Here is a 26,502-nt window from a genome sequence, read left to right as displayed (position 1 = left end):
AAGGGTTGGACTCGAGGACCTTTAAAGGGTCTAACCCTAAATCCAACCCAGACTATTTTATGTGCTAGGCACGTGGCTCCCTTTGGCTCTAACCCTGATTCAACCCTGACGCCGCTCCCAGCAGGTGTTCCAGGCTCCCTCAGGCTGATTTCCCTGGAAATCAGCAGTGAGGGGTTGGATTGGTGTCAGGCGTCTGTCACATGTCCAGGCCCTGCTGTAGCACCTGTAGAAACCAGAATTAATCCTAACAATACTCGTGGAATTAATTGGAAGCTGGTACTTCCAAGACTTGCACTGAGCAGAAAAACCCAAGGGCTGTCGGGACAGAAGGAAAGCACTTCTCATTTCTTTGGATAACTCGAGAATCCCCCCCATTCCTTTCCAGGGGCAGAAATCCACCGTGTTCCTCCTTCATCGGGGTCTGCTGGTGCCACACAACACCAAAGACTCTCCAGAAATTCTTGGAGGCTGCAGAGCACTTTCCAGGGCACAAGGCCTTGACTCTTCTTATCTCTTGTTGCATCTTTTCTGTGATGAGACCACCCAAGATCCCACCCGGGATTTGGTGTGGAATGAAAGGAAAAGGTCCTCAACTCCCTGATCTCCAGGTCAGGCTGGAGCCTGGGAAGGAGATGCTTTGCTTGAGGTCCCACAGTGCATGATCAGCAAGGTTTGGGGCAGGAGAGCTTTCCTTGGCTTGCAGTGGGGTCTGTGCGGGGTTTGGGGCTCTTGGGGCTGGATGACACGGAAGAGAAGGATTTTTTTAAAGTTCTTGAGATATCCCAAACATGAAACGAAGATTTCTGAGCAGTGTAAAAGGGTTTGAAAAACAGTGCAGGGTTTGGGAATCAGTGTGGGTCTGTGTCCACCCCGACCTCTGAGAGGACCCCGCAGGATTCGCTCCACCACAACCACAACCACCTGGGGAGCTGGAATCTGCCTGGGGGAGCAGCTGAGCAACCTCTCCCCTTCACACCTGGATCACAGAGACCTCCAAACCCACTTTACAACCCCATATGTGTTTTAAAATCCTAAAAGCCTTTCGGTGACTTTCTGCCCTTCTAAAGTATTTCTTTTCCCCCCTTTCTTTCTCCTTATTCCATTTGTATTCTTTGGGTCCAAGGCAGCAACGAACCCATCAGCTTCTCCAGGGCTGAGGGAGCTGGAGCAGGCAGGATCCTTGGTCCCACATCCGAGACGCTGGAGCTGGAACCTTTGGGTTTGAGTTCAGCTGAATCCCAAAAATGGCTTTATTTCTGTTCCTCATCCCACTCCTGGTGGAACTTTTTGCTGCCAGGGGTTTGCACAAGTTCTCCCCTCAGGGGCACATCTTGCTAGCAGAGACCGCAGGATTTCCATTCCCTTTATTCCCTGTGGATGAAACCTGGATCAGCTTTTCCAAGGGCAGCACCCCACGCTCGGTCGTGCCGTTAGGGGGAAGCATTTTCAGGCTTTTTCTACTTCCTAGGGAAACAGAATAAAAGGGAAAAAAAGAAAAAAAGGCTGATTCAAAAGGCTGGAGAGTCATTCCCTGCAATGTTCGTCTTAGGATGCAGAAAACTCAGGGTGAGAGGCTGAGCACAGCTGAGTTCAAGGTGCTCAGGTAATTCAGCTTTTTTTATTCCCTGGAGCACGAAAAGCTGGGAGCATCCGGCCGATTCCTCATTCCAGCCACGTTTCAGGCAGCACCCACAGACTCCCACACCCCTCCAAGGTGACGGATTACTCATCCCAGTGCATTTCATCCCTCTTTATCCATCCTAAGCAGATCTCCTGATATTTCCCAGGCTGTGAAAACACCATTTTCAGAAAGTGCCTGATCGTGATAACAAAACCTCAGCTCAATGCTGTCGCTCAGCACATTCCAAAATATTTTGCAGAAGAGGCAAATTTTGCATCTTTATGTGATTTAAAAAAACCTAAATTGAGGCCCTTGGATGGGACTAAATTTTCCAGGGTCACCCAGCAAGGGAGGACAAGGTTAAGGTTACTCTGCTTATTCCTTCTTGTTTGAAGTCACTGGCGTGTGCAGGAGTTTTTTTTAACATCCACAGGTTTTTAGTAGGATCCCAGTGAGGGGTGACTGGGAATTTGGCATCTCCGTAGGAGGGAATTTAAAGGGAAGAGCAGTAAGAGAAGTGCTGGAAGGTTGGGCACTGAGGGATGGCAGCAGTTGATGCACTGGGGGCTCTGATAAAGCTGTGCAGATATTTTGGCTGGTGAAGTCTTGGGGTGGGTGAGAAGGGAGATGTGAGGAAACCAACCGTGAGAGAAGGGATGGAAACTCCAGGCTGGAGCCCCAAGGAGGAAGGCTGGGCCAAGCTGGTGGAGCAGAGCTGTTAATTGAAAGCAAACAGTATCAATAACCAGAGTTTATTCATTTCAGCCTCACCTCCACTTTCTGTCATTGCTCTGAAACAGAACAGCCCAGCCCTGGCTTTGTCTGTGTCGGGTTTTATTATGTCTCTGCTGCTGGCAGTGGTTTTTCTGCCCAGCGCGGCACAAACAGAGGAGGAGGAGGCGTGGTCCTTGTCCAGCTACTCCTGCACAAAAGTCTGACACACCCATGGGGGTGTAAACCCGAATTTTCTCACCGAGGGCTGAGGAGGGGCGTGGATGTGGTTGTGTTGCTGGATCCAGCAAAGGAGAGGGTGCTTAAAGAGAGGATGCTGAGCTGAGAGACAGGACTGGGGCACAGGAATCCTGGGAATTTGACAAGGGGGTTTTCCTCCTCGTGGATTGGAGGGTGTTTGACACACCTGGTTCTGAGGGTGATCCACCTAAACCAGACCCGGTGGGATGGGCAAGGAGCAGAGGGCAGGGTCCCACGGGTCCCACAGCAGGAATGGGCTGCAGGACATGCCAAGGGATGGGACATGTGCTGATAGTCACATCCATGGAATCAGTGGGATTCCAAAAGGAAAGGCAAACCCGTGTCACGTGTTCTTGACAAATAAATCCCTACATGGCAAAGCAAAGGCTCCTGGACTGTCTCTGACCTTCATTTCCTTGCCAAGCCAAGTCGGCGTGGCCGGGGAAGCGCCTGGAGAGGGGCAGAGAGGGGTGGGCACCGCACGTTTTGCACCGAGCTTGGCTCATGCCTCACGCAGCAATCGGGATTTCGGGTGAGGAGCTTCCAGAATCCTCTTTTCCCAATGCCACGGTGTGGCATTCACGTGAGCACAATGACAGCTGGGTGTCACGCTGAGCACCTGCTGCTCCCTGGCAGGGATGCCCAGCTGGAGTTTGTCTCGCTGTCTCTTGCTGAAGGTTCCCAAGTTTTTTGTGTCTCCGCATGATTGCTGCAGGGAAAATGCTATCATGGATTGGGAATGAGCCTGCCTCCCCCATGGGCCTGAGCCAAAATCTCCACAGGGCACCTGTGGGCACCCAGGGCTTTGTCACATACGTGGGGCACAGGGTGGCTCCAGCTGTGGGGGCTGTGCCACTGGTGGCACTGGAGAGCTGAGCGTGAGGGGTCTGCTGTGGGGCAGCACTCCGGTCTGGGGGGGGACTGGGGGAACCCACTTTTGGGGTGAGTCTCCCACTGTGGTGGTGGCGTGGCTGGGGAGGACCCGGCCTGGGTCAGATTTACCCCCTGTAATCCTAGTAAGGGGGGGTGGACTGGCCCAGACCCCAAGGAAAGAGGGGGTTGTACCCAGCCCAGCTCTCACTGGAGAACTGGGGTCCCTCGCTCACCCCAAAATGCCAGGTCAGGAGGCTGCTCTGTCCCTCCCACTGCAGGAGCAGGGCCGGGTACCCCCGGGGGGAGCTGGGCAGAGCTGGGGGGGCGAAGCACCCCGAGAAACTCTTGCCGCGAGTATTTTGGGATGGGGAGGTGCGGAATGTCTCCTTTACCTATGGAGGGCAAGCCAGCACGGCGGGGGGGGGTGTCAGCAACCCCTGCTACAGCCGTGGGGGTGTGTCCGGGGTGTGTCTGTCTGTCCGTCTGTCACCCCCGGAGCCCTGCAGGGGGGGAAAGGCAACCCCCACCCCCAAACTCTTCATCCCCGGGGGGCGCTGGCAGCCCGGCTGATTTTGGGGAGGGGCCGATTTGGGACATTCGCCCCGGTGCTCCCCCGGCCCCGCGCGGTGCGGGGCAGGGCGGGGGCCGGGGGCGGGGGCGGGGGCGGGGGCCGGGGCCGTGCCTGTCCCGGCGGCGGGGCCGGGCGGGGATGCGGCGGGGCCGGGATGCGGCGGGGCCGGGGCCGGGCACGATGCGCGGCGGGGCGCGGGCGCTGGCGCTGCTCTGCGCCCTGTCCCTGTGCCCGGCGGCGCTGGCGGCCCCCGAGCCGGGCTCCGGGCTGGACACAGGTAGGACTGGCGGCCGCGGATCCCGGGGGGATCCCGGGGGGGGCTCAGCGGAGCTGGCGGGCGGTGGGGACATCCTGGGCAGGGATGCGGGCGGTCCCCAGTGGGATGCGCTGGGAGCCCGGCACGGCGGAGCGGCGAGCGGGGAAAGGGGAGAGGGGCTCGGCCGGGACCCCCGGGGTTCTGCGGGGATGCGGCGGCGGTTCCCGGCGATGGGGGGGCAGGGGAACCCCCCAGGTGCCCCGGCGTCCCGGCCACGGGGCAGCCAGAAATGTTACGGGGGGAAAAAGCGTCGACCACGGCGAGGGGCGGCTCCCGTGAACTGCTGGGGGCGGGCAGGGACGGAGCCTCTCGCGGTGTCCCTGTGGCACAGGGGTGCCTGGAGCGGGGGTGGAGGTGCGGGACAGAGCAGCCGGGTTTGCTGGGATTTGTGCGAGGCTTCTTGGGTGTCTCATACATAGAATCATGGAATCCTGAACTGGTTTGGATTGGAAGGGACCTCAAATCTCATCCAGTGCCACCCCTGCCATGGGCAGGGACACCTCCCACTGTCCCAGGCTGCTCCCAGCCCCAATGTCCAGCCTGGCCTTGGGCACTGCCAGGGATCCAGGGGCAGCTCTGGGCACCCTGTGCCAGGGCCTGCCCACCCTCACCTTTGACTGAGCGTCACCCAGCTGTGAGGCTTTGCCCTTCGGTCCCTGCTGCCCAGGCTGGGGAAGGTTTTCAGGTTTTGTTGTGGATCCAGCTGGTGCATGGAGCGAAATCCTCCAAACGTGGGCTTTTCCTGGGCTTTGGCCTAAACCGAGACACTTCCTTGGGGCTGAGGCTCTGTTCCCCAGCCAGGCCCTACTGATGGAGCAGTTCTGCTCCAGGCAAGGCCTGCGTGGTGGCACAGCTCCAGGAAACACCCTCGAGGAGCAGGATGGGGAGTGAGGGGCTGCTGAGCCTGGCTGGACTTCCTGACCTTGGAGCTGGGCTTGGCTTCAGGAGCTGGAGCAGTGACCTGTGGCACTGCTGTGCCTGGCTGGGTGCCCTGATCCCGAGGCAGGTGGGGAATAATTGAAGTGTGGAGTGAGTGCCAGAGGAGAGCAGCTCATGACTGGAGCTGGGACTTGGTGTTCAGAGCTGGTGAGACCTTGTGGAGGTTCCGTGTGCCCTCTGCTCCAGCAGTGGCAGAGAAGAGGGCACAGCACGTGGCAGCTGTGACACCTTCGGCCTGGAAGGAAACTGGGATCCATTTCTTAGCTGGATCAATTAGGAAATACGGATCCCTGTCTTCTCTCCTCCCTCCAGCTCCGTCAGGACGTGGGGATTTGTGTTCCTGGTTCTGCGGGGTGGGCAGGGAGCTGTTGGTGTTCCTGGTGTCCCGTCCCCCGTGACCACAGCTCCCACTGCAGCCCACCCATGTCCTTTAGCACTGAATCGAATCCATCCCATGAGCTCTAATCCAAATGTCAGCTGGAGCACCAGGCTGGCCTGGGAATGGTGGAGAGGCTGATTTTTAAGGGAGCAATTATTGAACTTGTGTCTATTTTTTGTGGTTTCATAGAAACATGGAAGGGTTTGGGTTGGATGGGACCTCAAAGCCCATCCAGTGCCACTCCTGCCACGGGCAGGGACACCTCCCACTGTCCCAGGCTGCTCCAAGCCCCAATGTCCAGCCTGGCCTTGGGCACTGCCAGGGATCCAGGGGCAGCCCCAGCTGCTCTGGGCACCCTGTGCCAGGGCCTGCCCACCCTCCCAGGGAACAATTCCTTCCCAATCTCCCATCCAGCCCTGCCCTCTGGCACTGGGATCCATTCCCTGTGTCCTGTCCTTCCATGCCTTGTCCCCAGTCCCTCTGCAGCCCTCCTGGAGCCCCTTTAGGCCCTGGCAGGGGCTCTGAGCTCTCCCTGGAGCCTTTTCCTCTCCAGGTGAGCACCCCCAGCTCTCCCAGCCTGGCTCCAGCCCTTGGAGCAGCTCTGGGGCCTCCTCTGGTTCTTTTTATACCGGGAGCTGCAACAATTCCTAAGAATTCCCCCTGCAGTGCTGTGGGTCTGGGATGGGGGGTGGCACTGGCAGGAATTTTTGGATTTGGGATGAGCCCCAGCTGCCCCTTCCTGTCCACAGTGCCCAGTGGGCACAACCTGGGGGTCTCCAGGGCTTTGCTGAGCTCATCCCAACATTCCGAGGATGCTCTGGTTAGGAAGGAGGAGAAAGTGGGAAGCTCCTTGGTTCCGTGGGAGCCCAGTGGCTCCGGAGCTCCTGGGAGCCGCTTTTTCCTCATGAAATGCAATAAATAACAATTGCAATAAATCACAATTGCAACCCCACTCTGCAAAGCACAAAACTGCCCCAAGTCAACCCAGAAAATCCTGTCTGGGAATGAGATCCAGAAAGGAAAGCGCACGAACAATTTGCCTTTAATTAAAGCTGGAGTCATCCAATTAAAATCTGCTTAATTAAGGGATGCATCCGAAAGCGCACGGCTTGGCTCCTGCAGATGGCATTTCTTGCTTGAGGGTTTGGGGGAAAATAGGAATTGCAGGAAATTATCCTGCTGGAGGTCTGGGACTCCGAAATGTCGGATCCAGCGTTGTGCAAGGTCCTCAAATCTGGGATCTTTTGGGAATGTGCACACGGACTTGGTAAATGGAATATCGAACCTGATGAAAATATGGAAAATTAGGTATAAATTGAGATGTATCAGCGCTGTCTGTGTACAGTTGCAGGAGTTTTATACAGATATAATTATAAAAATATATCTATTTATTTTAAAGCACATCTGTGTCCTGGCCTGATGCTGACAATCTCAACAAGTTCCAAATCCAACTTCTTAAAAATCCAGAAATCCCAGATTTGGACTCTTGGTGTCATTTCCATTTGACCCTCCATTCTAGGGAGGGTCATGATGTCCTTAATTAGGCAATTGTATGGAATTACCAATTGTTTTCCCTTGACAAGACCCTAAATTGTGCATTTCAAGTGGAATAAACACGGGGGTCACTGCCTGTGCCCCCACCAGAGAGCAGCTGGGAGCCTTCCCCTGAGGCTTTTTCCTCTTTGAGGGCAGAGCATGGAAAACCAAACCCTGAGGGCTCTCAGGAGTTCTGGGAACCCCACAAAGAGCCCACCAGGACATTTTTGCAATCCAGCTTTTATCCCTGAGGTTTTTCATGGGCTCCTCTTTGTGCTCCAGAGGGAGGAGGGAAAAACCTGCCTGGGTTTGTGCTTCAGGTCCATTTGAAGGACACCTTTATCTAAAATTTGGGCTTGCTGAGCATCATTTTCCAGCTGGTTTCTGCTGGATGAAAGAGCCTTTTCCTAAAATCCTGCAGTGCTTTTATCTGGGAATAGGGAGGAGGTGAGTTCCTGCATTCCCTCAGAAAAACACCTTCCCTGGATCCCTTGGGATTATTTGGTTGTACCCCCCCTTGCACTGACCTCGGTGCACCCAGGTGCCTTTGGGAATTCCAGCCTGGAAGGGGCCCCAATTTCCTTGGAAAGTCTGGAGGAGAAGGTGCTGAGCCAGGACTTGGCCCTGCCTTCGGGATGTGGCACATGGGGGACGTTTTCCTGCTGTCCCCCCTAAATTCTGCTGTCACTGCCTCCTTGCTGAGGTGACAGGAGACACAACACTTACGGAAAAGCCCTAAGGAATGGGATATTGGGGTGCAGGGACACTGAGGGGTGGGTGCACATCATTCCAGATCCAGCTGCTGGGATTTTCGCTGTGCTATTTAACTTTGCCTGGCTGGAGCTGTTGGGATTGAAAGGTCTCTCTCTGTTTTAAGTCTCTCTCAGGCTGGATTATTTGAAAACTCCCAGCCCAAGCTTCCCAGCTGTTCCCAAGATCCCTGTCTTCAGGATATGTTGGTATTGCTGGAAGTTGGAGTGCAGAGGTGATGTTTGGCTGCGTCCCCACGAGATCCCTCCAGATCAGACCAAGTTAAAAACCTTACACTTTTCCTAAAGCCTCATTTCCTAAAGCCTCTTTCCCTCCGGATCCAGGCCTTGCTCTGAGCTGGCTCTGGCACTCACAGCCCGTGTCCCCTGTGCCACCACAGAGCACAGATGGATTCCAGAGCTGCTTTCACCTCTAGTTTTTGCACCTTAGTCGGTGCAAATCATCCCAAATCATTCCATTTAAGCTCTGGGGTGCTGGGGAAGGGTTTCGAGTGCTGTTCCTTAGGGGAAGATTTTCCAGAGGAGAAGTGTCATGGATCATCCTGCGGGTTTGGGATCAGATCAGCTCACCAGGGGCTGAGCTGGGGGATACAAACCTCCCTCCCATGGGACAATGGACAGTCTGGGCTGAGTGTCACACCTTGTCCAGACACTGCCAGGACCTCCAGCCACTGGTGTCGAGCCCAGACTAAGCCAGGCTTTAGGTGGAAGATTCTGGAGGCAGACACGGAGTTTGGTGTGAGAAGCAGCTCGGAGTGGCTGCCCACACCTCCTTCCTCTGGGCAGGCTCCCAAAAAGCTCCTAATTTCTTGCAGGAGGAGCCGCCATCTGCTCCTGGTTGAGGTCCCGGCCGTGGGGGTGACGTAGCGTCGGTCCCTCCCTGGCTGAGGCAGCTGGAGCTCTGTGTGCATGTTCAGGGTGTGCTAAATATATATATTTCTGTATTTATATACCCATGACATGGCTCTCACGGCCAGCGTGGGGCTGGCACTGCCTGTGTGGGCCAGGAATTCTGGCTGTGCTGCCCTGGCAGGAGCTGGGAATGGTTTTACAGCTCAACTCCCATCCCCTGGACACTGCAGGTTGTGGGATCAGCCGCTCCTCAGGGGGTTTGGGTGTCTGGGGCTTGTCTGGGAGGGAAATCTGGGGGGTGTCAGTGGTTCTTGGGTGCTGGGCTGGGTCTTTCTGACCCTGTTGGGTGCAGGTTCAGGGCTCAGCTCTGCAGGGAGTGAGGAAGAATCACAGATCAATCACAGATCAATCACAGAACCACAGAATCAGAGAATCAGCCGAGCTGGAAGGAACCCACCAGGATCCCTCCTCCACGGGAAGCCCCGGAATCTGGAAAGGGCTGTGTTGGTGCTGCAGCTCTTTCCAGGCAGGTGGGGAAAGGAGCTCTCCCTGCTCCTCTCTCTTGGCCCTGGCAGAGTGTTGGGGGACAGATTTGAGCACAAAAAGCTCATTTCTTTCTCCTAAAAAGAGGCTGCTCACCCAACCCACCACCCCATTGTAGGATTAGAAGGGTTTTTGGTGCTTTGCCCCGTTTTTAGGCTGCCAAGGCTGGCTGTGTCCCCTTCCTTCCCATCCCATCCCTGGCTCAGTGGGATGCAGCAGCTCGGGGGGACCCGGGGTTCTGCTTTGCCGGGGGCACCTGGGGACACTGGCAGAGGGAAGCGCTTCCTGATCGCGGGCTGGTGGCGCAGGGATGCCGTGTCCCCGCTGTTCCCTCATTGTGCAGCGGCTTCGCTCAAGCCGCGAGGAGCAGCCGCCTGGAAAGCTTCGCTCTCCTGGGGTCAGCAATTAAGGGGAAGAAAACCTCTCCGCGATTTCCGCACCCTCCTCCCGTGCCTTTGCCACTCCGGGAGCTCAAGAGAGCAACAAAGTGACAAAAATCAGCTTCTGTTCCGCGCACCTCGGCCCTGACAGGGCGTTCCTGTGCCACAATGACGGTAATTAGCGCAGCGCTAATTGCCGGCGCTGCCGGCAGTGTCATTCCCGCAGGGCTGAAGGCCACCTCAGGTCACACCGCGCTGATCCCGGGGCTGCTGGGGGGGCGGGGGAGGGGAGAGGAGGTGGGGACATGGAGGGACACGGCTGGACAGAGGGATGTGTTGGGACAGAGGGACACAGTGGGACCGAGGGACGTGGCAGGACAGAGGGACATGGAGGGATGGAGGGACACGGCAGGACAGAGGGACATGGAGGGATGGAGGGACATGGAGGGATGGAGGGACATGGCAGGACAGAGGGACATGGAGGGATGGAGGGACACGGAGGGCCTCCCTGGTTTCTCCCTCTGCAGGGCCCTGGGTAACTGTGGTGCCTCTCTGCCGCTGGTTCCCACCTCTCCAGCAGGGAATGGTGCGAGACAGACGCCTCCCCTCCTTCTGCAGGAGCTCTGGGCTGGGATCGGAGCTGGGAAACCGAGCCAGGCAGGGATTTGGTTCCATTAGCTCCTCTCCTTTTCCTTTTTTAACCTGCCAGACGTGTTTGGGAGCGGGGCTGTGATCCTGCCAGCGTGCTCTGTCTGGCACTGCGGCATTGCAGCTCTGCCGCCCCGGCTGTGCCAGGTTTGTGCCACTGCAGCTCCAGCAGAGACCTGCAGGAACGGATGGATTTCCTTGGAGCAGATGCCAGCGGCTGGGGAAGCTGCCGTGGGGCAGGGCATGGGCAGGGCACGTAACTCACCCCTCGAATGCCCCTAAATCCAGAGGGAGTAGAAGAAATCCCAGGCATGGAGAGCAGAGGGGTGAGGAGGATTTATTGGGATTTTCTCCATGTGCTCAGCACCCCATGGGACTCAGAGCTGAGCAGTTTTGGGGCGTGAGAGAGCTGGGGGTGTTCACCTGGAGAGGAGAAGGCTCCAGGGAGAGCTCAGAGCCCCTTGCAGGGCCTAAAGGGGCTCCAGGAGAGCTGCAGAGGGACTGGGGACAAGGGATGGAGGGACAGGACACAGGGAATGGCTTCCCAGTGCCAGAGGGCAGGGCTGGATGGGAGATTGGGAAGGAATTGTTCCCTGGGAGGGTGGGCAGGCCCTGGCACAGGGTGCCCAGAGCAGCTGTGGCTGCCCCTGGATCCCTGGCAGTGCCCAAGGCCAGGCTGGACATCGGGGCTTGGAGCAGCCTGGGACAGTGGGAGGTGTCCCTGCCATGGCAGGGGTGGCACTGGATGGGCTTTCAGTTCCCTTCCAACCCAAACTATTCCATCATTCCCTGATTTCTCTTCCTCTTTAAACAATTAAATCTGTTTATACTGAAGGTTAGGATCACATGACACAGGTAATTGCTGCGAAAGAGATATATTTTATTTATCATTTTCTCTGCTTCCCTGCTGCTGCACCTTCGTTTCTCAGGCACATTTTCCATGGCAGCTCCCGCTGGGAGTGGGAAATGCCAGATTAAAGGCGCAGGTTAAACAAGCTGCCATCCAAGGGAGGCATCAGCGCCCAGGAGTGGAACCTTTGGTTTGACAGAGCTGCGTTATTAATCCTCGTTTGAAGTCCTGGAATGGATCAATGAAACAGCTGGGCCTTGCCTGTGGAAATGTGGGCTCTGTTCTGGCAGGGCTGAGGGAGATGTTCTGTAATGAGAGCTATTAAAAGGTCCTTAGAGATGCAGAGGAGTTTTGAAGTCAGATCTGGTTTCTGGCAGCGACTTTTGTGTGAGCAGATTTTTAATCAGCTCCTGTGCTTTTGCTTTTTCTTTTTCTTTTCTTCTTTTTCTTCTTTTTCTTCTTTTTCTTCTTTTTCTTCTTTTTCTTGTTCTTCTCTTTCTTCTCCTCCTTCTCCTCCTTCTCCTCCTTCTCCTCCTTCTCCTCCTTCTCCTCCTTCTCCTCCTTCTCCTCCTTCTCCTCCTTCCCCTCCTTCTCCTCCTTCTCCTCCTTCCCCTCCTTCTCCTCCTTCCCCTCCTTCTCCTCCTTCTTCTCCTTCTCCTTCTTCTTTTCCTTCTTTAATTTGTTTTGCATTCCTGGGGCTTTGTGAATGTTTCAGTTTTGAGGATGGCAAATGGAAGATGGGATTCATGTCAGGAGACGGGACATGGTGTCCATCGTGCCATGTGGTCCCCCTTGGCCTGGCTGGTGACATTTCGAGGGGTGTGGAGTTCAAGCGAGCTGCAAAGCAAAGGGACAAAGAGCAAACCAGAGGGTTCACACTCTGTAGAGTTTGGGGGACCTAAAGAGCTTAAAATTCCCCCAGAGGGTGCTGGCACTGCCCAGGCTGCCCAGGGAATGGGCACGGCCCCGAGGCTGCCAGAGCTCCAGGAGCGTTTGGACAGCGCTGCCAGGGATGCCCAGGCTGGGGCTGTTGGGGGGGCTGTGCAGGGCCAGGGGCTGCTCTGGATGATCCTTGTGGGTCCCTCCAGCTTGGGATATTCCATGACTCCATGATCTCCCCATGCAGGTCATCCTGCTCCCACTGGGCAGGTCCTGGCAGATCACAGACCATGCAGAGGCCTGTGATGGTTCCCTCTTTTTCAGGCAAAACCTTGAAGCTGCTGAAAAAGCTTTGAGTAAAGCAGAGCTCAGGCTCCTGCCCGGGGCACGCAGAGCTCTGAATCCACATTAATTCATTCTCTAATGCCTCACTTGTGGTTTTCCTCTCCAGATGAGGAGACTTTAGGGAATCCTACAAACCCTCCACCTTCTGCAGTAAAAGTGCTGCTCATTTTCTCCCCCAGCTCTGCTGGTTTTAATTGTGACTCTCACGTCAGCTCTCACAACCCGCATGTTCCATGTATTTATCATTTCATTCGCTCCTGGCCTACCACAGGGCTGGGCTGTGGTGGAGTTTCAGCTGCTGGCAAGGCTTTAAATCCAGATGAGATGTTTTTCCTGAAGGGAAAGATGTTTTCCCAAATTCAGCCATAACTGTTGGGCTTAAAATAGGAATTAAGCTGGAGATCTTCTTTGGCCTGTTCTCTGTAGGACACCAGGTCACAGAATCATGGAATTACGGAATGGTTTGGGTTGGAAGGGACCTCAAATCCCATCTCATTCCACCCCCTGCCATGTGCAGGGACACCTCCCACTACCCCAGGCTGCTCCAAGCCCATCCAGCCTGGCCTGGGACACTTGCAGGGATGGAGCAGCCACAGCTTCTCTGGGCCAGATCACTGTGGGGTTTTTTCCTGCATGGATAGGAGCAGATCCCACATTCGGTGACCATTCCATCATCATTTTTGAGTGCTGCTTGAGGAAAAAGTGACCCAAAATTCAACTAAAGCAGGAAAGGTGCTGTGCCTCGCTGCTCATCCCAGGCACAGCCGTAGGAGGCAGTGCTTCGATGTCCTATTTGTGGTTCTTGTGGTTTAATGATTTAGATTTTATATTTTTCTGACTTAAATGTACCAGGGGTCATGGCTCTTGGTGGGCAGGGTGTGATGGTGCTCCAGCAGCACTAACTGGTGTTACTGGTGTAGTTCCTGCTGCTCTCTGGAAGAGCTGGGCTGCTAAAAAATCCAGTTTCATGGCTGTTGGGATATTGCAAGTGTTTTTGTGCAGGGGCAAGAGGGGTGGGAGGTGTTTTAGAGACATTTTCAGGGCATAATTCACCTTGGAAGAGACTTCTGGAGATGCTGCAACTGCTCTGGGCAGCTCCATCCTGATCCAGGGATCTGGATTTTGTTTCCCTGTGGGGGCAGGAGTGGCAATTCCAAAGCTGTTCCTTTGTGTCTGGGCTCTTGCTGCTGAGATTTGCAGTCTGGCTTTGTTTTACTTGGTCTGGAGCCTTGGGGAGAAGGGCCTGGGGTTACGTCAGAGGCTGCAGCTTCCTCCTGTCGAGGGCAAGGAGCCAACTGATGCTGGAATGGGCAAGGGGAGACAGGGCTGACACACTCCAGGAGGTCCCAGGGCATGGAGGGAACTCTAGACTTGGTCAAATTTGTGGGAATTGCAGCTCCCAGAGCAGCATTTCACCCTCACAGAGAAGGGACAGAGCAGAGGGGACACTGAGAGCTGGAGGCTGAGCCCAAACTGGGGATTTGCAGCTCTCCGAGGCATTCCAGGGATGCAGGAAGGAGCATCCCAAACGTGTGGGGCTGCTCTGCCTCCTCCTTTCAGCCCCATCCCTTGCAGCTTCCTGCCTCTCCGGAGCCAGACATGTGCAAACGTGACCGGGAATCCACCCAGGATGGCTTTTCCTCCCCCAGGCTGGTATTTCCTCCCGGCTGCCTCTCCCCCTGCACGGCCCCTTCTCCACGAACCCAGTCAGGCATCGCTGGCGACCCTGACCCCCGGAGCCCCCCTCCCCTGCTGTGGAACGGGGAGCATCTGGCAGGCACGTGCTGCCCAGGGCTGCGCAGTCTCCCGGGCTCTGGGGTCTCTCCAGGCTCCCTTTCGGGATGTGTTCCCTCTGCAGCCTCGGTGTGCTGATGGGGACACCTCTCCAAGGGGTGGCTGCAGCATCCCTGCTCCTTTCATTGCTCGGGAAAAGGTTCCTCCCGTGGAAGGGTTTGGGGGCTCTGCTGGATGTTTGAGGGTCACAGGGTGAGGAGTGATCTGGGATGGCTCCAGCCTGATCCCCTCTTGGCTGCTGTGTACTCCTGGCTTCCCGGAGTGCTTTTTAGGGCACATTTTGAAGAGGAAACCTTCTCATTCTGGTTAATCCCTTCCTGATGCCTGCAGCAGCTGGGATGTTCTGTGGGCTGAGCTTCAGACCAGCACAAGGACACCCAGATGTCTCATTCCCATCTTCTCCTGACAATGCCGGCAGGGGAAAAGAGGTTCCTCCTTTTCCATGGGTGTTGGGGATGAGGACCAAGAAGTTCCTGAGAGGTTCCTGAGATGTTTCCCATGGCCAAAGGGTGGGGGTGACACAGTGACAGGGCAGGGAGAGGTTGGATCGTGACCTCAGGAATTCCTGTGAGCTGGGAAGGGTCTCCCTGGGGCTGCTGCTCACCCAGAAGCTCTCTGGAGGTGTCTCTGGGGAGGAAGCTGATGAGTTTCTCTCTAGGATGGGTCACTGCAGGTGTGAATTCCCCCTCTGGCATCTGTGGGGCCAACGTGAGTGTGGTGCTGCTGCCAGGGAGAAGATTTGGGGTTGGACAGGAGCGAGCAGGGACTGGGACGGGCACTGGCCAGACCAGCCTGGCTGTAGAATTATGAGGAGATGGAAACTTTCATCAGGGCTGGGGTGTGGTGGATGGACACTGGCATCCTCCTGAGCATGGAGAGGGGCTGGATGGTTTTCCAGATGGGATCATAAATGGGATGGCTTAAATAATAAAATAAATAAATAAAATTTTTTTAAAAACCGAATTATATTAATAAATAATAAATAATAAATAATAATAATAAATAAAAAGAAATGAATGGTATCCTGGCTTAAAAAAAAAAAAGTCTTAAAAGAATAAATAAAAATTGCCTCTGAACTTTTGTGTTCAGTTTTTGTGCTTGAGCCACGAGCAGTCAGGTTTTCTGTGCTTTTTTCCTCTGGTTGTGAGGCTCAGGAAGTTTAATTAAAGAGAGGTTTAGGGCTGTTAATGAGCCCAGCAGCTGGAGCATTAAATCTTCGCATCAGCAAGTGGGGGGTGCCACCCAAAGCAGATCTGCTGAGCAGCAGCTCCAGGGCCCTGTGCCCTCTCTGAGGGGCTCCATGGTTTTTATCCTGGACTAGGCTGGGATTTCCAGTCCAGAGGATCCTGTCCATGTTGGAGAACATTAAATCTCCTCCCCAGCACTTCCGATCCTCACCACAAAGGTGTCTGTGCAGCCCAGGACAGCTCTGCAGTCTGAGCAGCAGCACAGGGAGTGGGCATGGCTGGGAATTCACCCTGGGATGACTTCCTGATCCTAATTAAAACTGCTCGTGTGTTGTTAGTTTGAATTTGCTGTCTTTATTTTCCCCCCTCAGAAACAGTTTGCAGAAGCAGGTTGTGAACACGGCTCTGCTGCAGCTTAGTAGGGATTGGAGCAGTGTTGATCCAAGGAAGCCTTTTTCAGGGAATCCTGGAATGGTTTGGATTGGAAGGGACCTTACAGCTCATCCAGTGCCACCCCTGCCATGGGCAGGGACACCTCCCTCTATCCCAGGCTGCTCCAAGCCCCAATGTCCAGCCTGGCCTTGGGCACTGCCAGGGATCCAGGGGCAGCCCCAGCTGCTCCGGGCACCCTGTGCCAGGGCCTGCCCACCCTCCCAGGGAACAATTCCTGCCCAATCTCCCATCCAGCCCTGCCTTCTGGCACTGGGAAGCCATTCCCTGTGTCCTGTCCCTCCATGCCTTGTCCCCAGTCCCTCTGCAGCTCTCCTGGAGCCCCTTTAGGCCCTGCAAGGGGCTCTGAGCTCTCCCTGGAGCCTTCTCCTCTCCAGGTGAGCACCCCCAGCTCTCCCAGCCAGGCTCCAGCCCTGGAGCAGCTCCAGGGCCTCCTCTGGACTCTCTCCAGCAGCTCCAGCTCCTTCCTGTGCTGGGGACCCCACAGGGGAACCCCTGCACCAGATGGGCTCTCATGAGAGGGGTACAATCACCTCCCTTGCTGCTCTGCTCACTCTGGCAGTGATTTTTTATTTCTTCACCCTCCCATCCCTCCTCTCTGAAGGTGGTGGGATGCGTGGAGCTGCTCGCTGCGCTCCAAGGAGCTGCTCACAATCCCAATTGACATTTGCTCCCGATTTGTGACAGTTTAATGGCCCCGGGCTCCCTCCCAGCTGTGGCTGTGGCTCGGGGAGTGGCGACAGAGCTGCTGTGGCCTGGGGAGGAGCCCTGGGGGCACAGTGGGGCACACACAGAGCTCCCCGAGCACGGGAAGAATTCCTGCACCCCAACCTGGCTGTGGGGAGCCCCTTCCCCGGGCTCGGCCTCCCCCAGGCCCTCAGCATCCAGCGAGATGTGAGAACACGAACGCTGCTCCTTTTCACAGCCTTTTCCCAGCTTTAATCTCCCCGAATGTGTTTTTGTTTCATTTTTATATTCCTTCCAGGCTTTTGCTGGAATTCCCACAGGCCGGAGCGGGCCGGGGATGCTGATTGGAAACAGGATAGGGCTGGAAGTAGCCGAGATAAATGGGCTGATAAAGCAGCCAGAGCCCGGCTGATGGGCAGGGCCAGCGTGGGACTGTCCTCACCCCCCTTCTCCCTGCTCCAGGGGGGCTTGAGGCAGCCTGGAATGACCACCCTTGGGAATTGCTGCTCCTCAAGGAAGAACAGCGGAGCTGGGAAGGGGCTGGAGCCCCAGGAGAGGCTGAGGGAGCCGGGAAAGGGGCTCAGGCTGGAGCAAAGGAGCTCAGGGGGGACCTTGTGGCTCTGCACAAGTCCCTGACAGGAGGGGGCAGCCGGGGGGGTCGGGCTCTGCTCGCAGGGAACAGGGACAGGAGGAGAGGGAACGGCCTCAGGCTGGGCCAGGAGAGGGGCAGGGTGGACAGCAGCAGGAATTTCTCCACAGAAAGTGTTGTTAAACATTGGAATGGGCTGCCCAGGGCGGTGCCCTCATCCCTGGCGGGTTTTAAAAGCCTGAATGTGGATGTGGCACTCGGGGCCATGGCTCAGTGGTGGCCTCAGTGCTGTGGGAACAGCTGGACTCGGTGACTTTAGGGGGCTTTTTTTTTTTTAGGGGGAATTACCTTGGCATGAAGATGAATGTTTCTGTGCCTGGATAAATGAGTGGATTTTTCTCAGCTCACACCTAAAAGTGGGCTAGGCCTGGAGGAGAGTAGATGGATTTTTTTGAAGCCTCAACATCAACAGTTGTCATCTCAAAGACATCCCAGAGCTGCTGGGAGGCAGGAACCAGGAGATGACTGGTGGCTGATGTCGTGTTTAAAGCCATGCCCTGAATTCCTTGTCTTTGGAGCTCCTTCTGCAGTGAGGCAGAGCAAAGCCTCACCTGGAACTCCTCAGGATCCTCCATACCCCAGCTGGGGTTTGTCCTCCTCATGATCCACAGTTTGCTGCCAAACATCATCACATGGGGCTCTCTGGTCCTGGAAATCCCGTTTCCTTCCTGTGGTTTTTCCTAGAAAAGAAATTTCTCCTCGCTCTTTCTTGATAGGACAAGAGCAAACGGTGTCAGGTTGCAGCAGGGCAGGTTTAGTTTGGATATGAGGAAAAATTCCTTCATGGGAAGGGTTTTCAAGCCCAGGCTGCCCAGGGCAGTGGTGGAGTCGCAGCCCTGGAGGGATTTAAAAGCTGTGTGGATGTGGCACTTGGGGACACGGCTTAGCGGTGGCCTTGGCAGTGCTGATGGTTGGACTCAGGCAGGTGGGGGAGGCTCTTAAAATGCAGGAATTAAATATTTTAGGGAGAAGAGGGGTTTGAGCCTGGCTGTCCCACATCCTGCAGCAGTGTCCTGGTCTCTGGCTGGGGCAGGGAGGGAACAGCCCGCACGGAATTGCACGCATTTGTGATTTAACCTTTTTTATAGATTTTACACTGAATTAATACAATTCAATCTTGAGGGCCGAGCTGATCCCTTGGAGTATTTCTCTTGCTGCAGGTTTGATGGGAATGGCACAGCAGTTCAAGCCAACTCCACTTTTCACATCGCTTTTCTTGGTTTGCTTCACATCCAAACCAGGGAAAAAAAGAAGCAAAGCCATTCCTTCACGTGGTCCTGCTGCTCCCAGAGCACTGGAGTGTGCTGGAGAGGCTGGAACGCTGCTCCAGCCCAGCGGGAGAGCTGCTGCAGCAATCTCCAGGACATTGAATCTGATGACTGCAAAACAAACTCAGCCCGGTGGGTTTGGAAGAGCCCTGTGCTCGCTGCTGGCTGGATAAATCCTGCAAGACTTGCTGGAGTTAGACAGGAAAATGATGTTTTCTGCCCTCAGGAAATGCAGGTGTGGGAGCAGGAGCAGCCAGCCCGTGGTGTCTGCAGCACTCCAGACTCTCAGGGAGCTTTGGAGAGGGATTGGTTCCTTTTTTAGGGATATTTTTGGGAGAGCCCAGAGGATCAGAGCTGTGCAGCAGCAGGGGCTTGTCCATGTCCAAGAGCTCCCAGGTGAGATGTGCAGAGGGATTTTGGGGATTTGTATCCAGTGGGATCCCAGTTCTTCCACCCTCTCATTCCCTGGGGCCATGCTTGCTGCAGTCACTGTTGTCACCTGCTCTGCTGTTCGTGCCTGCACCTCACATCTGTCCTGGGGACATCTGGGCTTCCCTGGCATGTTCCTGGCAGGAAAAATGGTGGAGCCCAAGGTTAGGGAGCCGGGGCTGCCTTTCCAAGCTGTGGATGCTGCACATTGACACCGCTCTCCCTGGGACAGGGCTTTGCTGGGAGGGAGCCTGGAGGTGTCACCTCCACTCCAGCTCCTCCAGGAGGTGACAGATGTGCCATTGTCGATGCTCCCAGCAGATTGCCCTGACCCAGATCCATCACCTTTTCCCTCCTGACCAGAGACAGCACCCAGGGAGCGGCTGGAGCTGGGCCAGGGCAGGCTCAGGCTGAGAGCAGGGAAAGGTTCTTCCCCCAGAGGGTGCTGGGCACTGCCCAGGCTCCCCAGGGAATGGGCACGGCCCCGAGGCTGCCAGAGCTCCAGGAGTGTTTGGCCAGCACTGCCAGGGTGCCCATCCAAGGATGGGCAGCTCAGCAGCTCACAAAGCCCAGCCCCTTTGGGGCATCACTCCCAGGATCCATGGAAAATCCCCCATACCCACAGTTTTTCATGGTTCTCTTCCTTCCTGGCACTGAGATGCAAAGCCAGGTGGCCAGGATTGCTCCTCGCCAGGTGGGAATGTTTGAATGTCTTGGAAAGAGAAACTCTGAAACCTTCCACCTGAAGGAGGATTTCTCCCACTGTGATACTGGATACAGGATATGGCTTAAAAAATAATTCCTGGCACTTTGGGGGGACAAGGTGATGAATTGTTTTGGTTTAGGAAATCCTTCTTTTCCAGTCAGGATGGTTAACTCATGGATTTAGCTTTTGTTCTTCTTTTTCAGCATTTCCCAGCAGTGGTGGAATGCATTAAACCCAGAGAGATCCCAGGGTGAGTTGTAGGTGATGTCCTGGTGTGTCCATTCCCATTCCTGTGGGAATTCCAGGGCTCCTCTTCATTGCTCCGGGGTTTTTTGTTCTGGAGGTGGCTTGAAAATGAAGTGCAGCAAAATCTTGGCTGTAGAGGTTGTCAGATGTGAGAGAATCCGGAGGATTCTGAGGCACTGGAACAGAAGGAATAGAGGGGTACAGAGGAATTCTCTGCTTGGGGATGTTCCTCAGGTCGGCTGCTTTCAGAAAAAGGAACGGGATTGAGGGAGAGTGGGCTCAGGAGTCTGGGGCTCAGTGGGCTTGGTGGAGGCTGAAGCAGGGCTGGTGAAACTGCGTCTGATCAGGTGAAAAATTCCCATCGGGAAGTGGCAGTGAAACTCAAGCCCGTTAAAACTCTTGGGTTTCCTGGGGTTTGTGAAAATAAGTTTTAAAAAGTGCTTTACTGGGAGAGGGAGGAAATGTCCTCTCATCTCAGGGGGTTAAAAATAACACTGATTTTTCCCTTTCAAACAGTTTCAGTTAATTCAAGTGAACTTGCACTGAGTTAAAGGAGACAAGAAAGAGGCAGCTCATCCACAGAGGTGAAACCTTTCATTTCTGGGCTGACTCAAACTGACTCATTTTCTTTTTTTTTTTTTTTTTTTTATTTTTCTTTTTTTCTTTTTTTTTTACTCAAATATTGGGAAAGTTTTCTGTTTGACACTGATTTATTTCCAGCAATTCTCTTTAACCCTGAGAGCTTCCTCACATCCCAAATCCATCCTTTTCTCAGTCTGGGCTGTTCAGGGAAGTGATGAATCACCAAGAAATGTTTTCCCCCCCGCTCAAAGGCAGAGGGAGGAATGAAGAGCAGATTTTATGGGGTTGGTTTTTTTGCGAGGCAGAGACATCCCTGCTGCTCAAACAAGACTTTCAGCTCTGTCTGGGGCTCTCCCAAAATCCACACAATTCCCTGAGTGCAGGCAGCAGGATTGGGGAGCGTCTCTGACCTGGGCCCTTCTCAGCTTTTCTTGTGATGAATAATCCAGGCTCAAAACTTGGAGTTTTAAGTGGAAAAAAAGAGGTTTTCCTCCGGGTTCTACTGCGTAAAAAAGTCTGGGAAATTCTCGAGGTTAGTGAAGAAATGGAGAGAAAGGAAAATTCGTTTGAGCTGGGAAATCCTTATTGGCAGGTGGGTGGGATGCTCTGATGCAGCCTTGGAAGCTGAAAAACAGGAATGGGCTTTGGATAGGAAGTTTTTCTGGGGGAGAAGGAGGATTTTGAACCCTGGAGAGGAAGAATAGGGATGGAGATGTCTGCATCCAGCAAGGGGCTGTTGCAGAAAGGTTGGCCCATGCCCACGAGCTGAGCGTGCTCTCCCTGGGATCTCCTCCACGCTGGAAGCTTCTCCAGCCCCATCCATGCTCATCCTCATCCAAGCTTCCAATTGTGGCGCCTCCTCAGCCCAGGATGTGGCCCAGGGAGCTCCAGAGGGTTCAGCCCCTCCTGGGGCTTGGCAAAGTGGTGCCTCCAGCACCGTTTGTGGGGTTTGGCAGCTTCTCTGCACTTGAATAAAATCCTGGTTTGTGTTTATTCACCCGGAGCCTCCTGAGCTCTGGTTCCAGCACCCTGGGCTCGACCTGAGCTGATGCAAGGAGTTTACGGGAAGAAATCTTTTGGTTGGGGCTCTCACTGACTCCCACACCCAGGGAAGCAGCAGCTCCTGGCTTGGAGCAGCTTGTCAGGGAATCTGAAGGCTCCCAGGCACCCAAAGATAATTTGGGTGTAAAAATAAATACCAGAGGTGGGAGGTGAGGAGCTCTGTCAGAGGAGCTCGGAGGAGCTTTTGGGAGTGGAGTCAGGGTTGAAACCGCAACAATTGCATCGTTTGTGCAGAAAGCTGGCAGCCGCCGGCGCGGGGTGAATCACAAATGTGCACATGTTTTGCCTGCGGTGAAAATCTGAGCGCTTTTTGGCCGTGAAATGGCAGCTTGTGAGGCTGGGAAACACTTATTTCTAATTTTTTTTATTTTTTTATTCCTGGGGGTTGTGTTGAAGGGAGAAGGAGGGGAAGGTCAGGGCTGGTGCTCCTGCCCTGCTCTGCCCCAGGCTCTGCTGGGATGAGGCTCTGCTGCTTCCTCCTCTCACTCCTGCTCTGTTCCTGCAGGGAAAATGATCCCCAGCAGCCAAATGCAACCTCCAGACACTGACCCAGATGCAGAATTTTAACACCAGGTCAGAGCCTGAGCGCTGACCCTTGGAACAGCAGCTCCTGGAGCAAAGGAAGCAGAACTGGGTCCCTGCGAGGTGCTGGGGGCTTCGCTTTCCTGCAGGGATTTTGGAGATTTGTATCCTGTGAGGTCCCAGGTTCTTCCATTCTCTCCTTCCTTGGAGCCACGCTCGCTGCGAAGTCACTGTTGTCACTTGCTCTGGTGTTTGTGCAAAACTGTCAAAACCTTCCCTCTAATGAAGTTCCCTGGCGCTAATTTGGGGTGAGAATTGGTCACACCCGAGTGACAGGAGCTGGGGGAGGTGCTTGTAGTGGAAAAGCTCAGCTCAGGCAGGTCCAGCTCCCCCAGGAGCCAAATGCAACCTCCAGACACTGACTCAGACCCAGAATTTTAATACCAAGTTCCCTGGTGCTGATTTTGGGTGAGAATTGGTCACACCCGAGTGACAGGAGCTGGGGAAGGCACTTGTGGGTGCTAAGCTCAGCTCAGGCAGGTCCAGCTCCCCCCCGGGCTCCCAGGAGCAGCGTCTGTCTGTCCCCTGTCCCTCAGCACAGGGCCTTGTTACTCCTCAGTGTCCCCAAAGTGGAGATTGCAGCATGAAGTGGCTGCATTTGAGCTAAAATCAACCCTGCACTGCCCTGTGGCCGCCCTTTAAAGGGACAGTTGTCCTGGCTGGAGGGTGGCAGGGTGACAGACGAGTGTCCCTGAGTTGGGACAGGTTCAGACAGAGTAGGGACATCCTGCAATAAACCCCGCACTCCTCAGAGGATCAGGCAGGAGCTGCCTTTCCCTGCCAGCACTTGGGACCTGGCGTTTCCCACAAGCTCCCACGGGGTCCCATCACTGCTGGGCAGGCGGCAGACGGTGCCCAGGAACCCAGACATGGCTGGGCACTGGCTCTGTGCCCGCTGGCACAGCACAGCAGCATGTCCCTGGCAGCCTCACACCCAGCCCTGTGTCCCCTGCGTGTCCCCTGCCTTTTGGCCTCAGACTCTTTTCCTCAGTGCCAGCTCAGGGGAGAGCAGTGCTGGGTGCCCCCAGCTTTGTCACTTTGCCCTCCTCTTTTGGGACCACCGATTCCCCCCCAGCGATGTTTTCCAGGTTTTCTCTGCAGGCTGGCAGGAAAGCCGGGTTTAAATGTGAAAGCAGCTGCCATCCTGCCCCCCCGAGGGGTTTCTGGATCTCCCACCACCAACTCTGGGGTCCTGCTCACCGCAGGGTTTGTTGTTAAATCGCCTCAGTTCGCTCCCCTGACCTCTTATCTCCCTGAAACCTGTGAGTTTGTCTGAGTCCAAACAGCTCTGAGTGGGAATTTGGCAGCTCTGTGCTGGGTACAGGGTGTGTGATGGGGCTGGGGGCACGAGGCCAAGGGCACAGGAAATTCCAGGTGGGATTTCTGCCCGTTCTCCTGCCGGGATGTGATAACTCGGGGTTTCCTCGGCCAGAGGACCTGAGCCAGACCTTTGCAGGGCATTCTCTGATTTCTGCCTGGCTGAAGTCACTGGCTCTTATCAAGCCTGGAAAATGGAGCTGTCTGACTCCCCCGTCTGCCCTCGGGCAATTTGTCCCCTGGGCTGCTGCAGGGAGTTGATAAAACGTGTTTGTCATGAATACACTGAGAGAGGGGGCTGGGACCGACCGGCTGGATGGCAGGAGCGGAGCAGGCGGAGTTCTGAGCGCAGGGAAGGGGGAAGCTCTGGGAAGAGGCAATTGGGATGTCTCTGGCTCATCTGGGGTTGCCCTGAGCCTCTCTGGCTCAGCTGAGGGCTCCTGCCAGGCAGGTCTGCTGGATGAGGGAAAACACTGATTTTGTGGCTGCCATGAATGAAACAGCAGCCAGTTTAGAATCCCGGGATCACTGAGGTTGGAAAAGACCTCCAAGATCATCGAGTCCAAGCTGTGCCCGGTCCCCACCCTGTCCCCAGCCCAGAGCACTGAGTGCCACCTCCAGGCTTTCCTTGGACACCTCCAGGGGTGGGGACTCCAAACCTCCCCAGGCAGCCCCTTCTGATGCTTAACAATGTTTTCCATGGAGAAATTCCTCCTGATGTCCCCCCTGACCCTCCCCTGGCACAGCCTGAGGCTGTTCCCTCCACAGAACATCAGGAAAGCGCAAGAAGAAGAGAAGGAAAGCTCTTCGTGCCCAGGAATCTCTTGCAGGAACATCCTCCAGTGCTTCCCAGGACAGGAGGGATTTGAGGCCCAGTTCCTGACGATGCAAACACTGCCTTTGGATCAGCAAATCCTCACCCTGCAGGGAGGAAACAGCAGGAAAAACTCGCTCTGTTCCTGCTCTTTTCTCTCCTCTCCTACTGTTGGAGCCAGGGCTGGGGGCTGGAGGCACCTCCTGGTGGTCCTGACCTTGGAGTCTTTCAAAGCCAGACAGTTCCTGGGAGTTTTGGGGTGTTTGCACACCAGTGTTCTCCAGGATGAGAGGACAGAGCCTCAGGCTGTGCCAGGGGAGGGTCAGCTGGGGCATCAGGAGGAATTTCTCCATGGAAAACATTGTTAAGCATCAGAAGGGGCTGCCCGGGGAGGTTTGGAGTCCCCATCCCTGGAGGTGTCCAAGGAAGGCCTGGAGGTGGCACTCGGGGCTCTGGGCTGGGGACAGGGTGGGGTTCAGGCACAGGTTGAACTCGATGATCCTGGAAGTCTTTTCCAACCTAAATGATCCTGGGATTCAGGGATTGGAACAAGAGGATGATGAAAATCAGGGCTCCAAACCCTGGCTGTGTGCTCTTCCCAGCCTGGGGTGTCCATCCCACCCAGAGCAGCTTTTTGGGATCATCCCTTCACGGCTTTGGTGTTTATTTCTGTTTTCCTCCCAGCCCTATAAAACAAAACCGCAGAGAGGGAAGCTGTTGGAAAGCTGGAAACCCCTGGAGAGAGTGGGAGGGTTTGGAGAATTTGCTGTTCATTTACTTTGACAAGGGAGCAATAATGAGAAGTTTATTTACGAACGACAGCGAGGGCCAATGTTTATGGCACTTGTCCCCACTCAGTGTCACCCAAGTTTTATTGGGATGTTTTTAGTTGTTTTTAAATGAATCCCACAGATTGTAGACCCATTCCAACGCTGACTCCCTGTAATTCAGTAATTAATTTAATTGCTGAGAGGCCAAATTGAACAGGTCGAGGAGTGGTTGTGTGGGGATTTAAATGAAAACCATGTAAAAATACCCCTCCTTAAAGCTTTTAAGCCCTGAGTGTGGATGAAACATCATTTCTGTGGTGTTTGAACTGAGATGAGTGAAGGTTTGAGCTCAGCCCAGGAGCGTTTGCTGCCGGTGCTCCAGGAGGGGACAGGAGATGAATGCACAGAGCAGAGGGAGGAGGGTCTGGAGGGGAAATGTGGAGAACAGGGGGTGGAAAATGCACCCAGGTGCGAGTGTGGCCTGCGGGCGAGGGCTGGACAAGGCTGGGGTGACACCAGAGCGCCTCTCCAAGGACCAGGAGCTCTGGGTGGGGTTAACTCTGGTGGTTGCTCAGGAAGGAGATGGGTGAGGAGCTCTGTGGGGTCTGTGGGGTTGGATGAGGTGACTCTTAAATGTCCCTTCCAACCCGAGCTATGTCATGGTTCTGTGATCTCTCAGCACGTCTTGGGGAGGTTGGAAATGGCTTCTTTTTTGGTTTCCTGTTAAAAAACCCCAAAGCAAGGCAGGCCACCAAACCCTGCAGAGCAGCTCACCCTTGTGACCCTCCCTCCCAGCGCCTCCTTCACAAGGGTCTCCTTGCTCAGCTTCCAGGATATCCATGTGCTCCATGTCCCAAACCCTTTCCACGTCCCCACAAGGGCAGCAGACAATTTCTTAGACACATTCTCTCCCCCTCACTTAATGGGATGAGATTTTTATGCCATCTCATGGCTTGGAGAGTTGGGATTTGCCCTGAGGAGAATAAAGGATAAAGCTGAAGGCTGAGCTGCCCCTTCCACACTCCTGTGACCACTCCGTGGCTTTAGCAGCCCTGAAACTCTTCCCTGCTCCCAAAGCTCTCCTCCTTTCCTGCCGCTTGCCCTATTTTTCCCTGCAGCCAGCTTATCCTTACTCGGGGTCATCCTGCCTTCCAGCAGCCCTTCCTCCTGCCCAGCCTTTGTCCCCAAAAGCCCCATCCCCATCCCGCAGAGCTGGGTGGGCACAAAGGAGCGGCAGCACAGCTGCAGATCCGGGTAATGAGCTCCAGGAGAACCTGTGCTCCCGTTTTTCCTGCCCAGACAATGCGTGCAGCTGAGCTCTTTCTTCCGAGAAGGTTTCGCTTCCCTGGGATTCGCTGTCCTCTCCGTGGGTGGGTGGCTGCATTCACTCTTCCATAATAGCTCCAGCGTCCTCCGTGGGAAATGTCCTTGTTCCTTTTCTTCCTGCTTTGGCTCTGTCCCCTCTGGACTTGCAGCCTCGGGGTC

The 26,502-nt window shown here is 55.0% G+C and overlaps 1 protein-coding gene across 7 annotated transcripts in view; it reads left to right on the top strand.

Annotated features, from left to right (window-relative positions):
* The first annotated feature begins 4,212 nt into the window (after nt 1-4,212).
* LOC116454419 (collagen alpha-1(I) chain-like) overlaps nt 4,213-26,502 on the top strand; it is a 73,735-nt gene continuing 51,445 nt past the window's right edge. For 3 of the 7 annotated variants that reach the window (XM_032131018.1, XM_032131017.1, XM_032131014.1), the window contains exon 1: nt 18,644-18,905. In XM_032131018.1, coding sequence (XP_031986909.1) covers nt 18,716-18,905 — 190 coding nt within the window. In that variant the 5' untranslated portion in view covers nt 18,644-18,715. Of the gene's footprint in view, nt 4,315-18,643; nt 18,906-26,502 lie in introns of those variants that run through there. The other 4 variants (XM_032131016.1, XM_032131013.1, XM_032131015.1 and 1 more) reach the window with 3 other exon arrangements.

Source organism: Corvus moneduloides, chromosome 21, assembly GCF_009650955.1.
Source record: "Corvus moneduloides isolate bCorMon1 chromosome 21, bCorMon1.pri, whole genome shotgun sequence".
In the NCBI taxonomy this organism is placed as follows: domain Eukaryota; kingdom Metazoa; phylum Chordata; class Aves; order Passeriformes; family Corvidae; genus Corvus; species Corvus moneduloides.
This window is presented reverse-complemented; position numbering and strand designations above follow the sequence as displayed.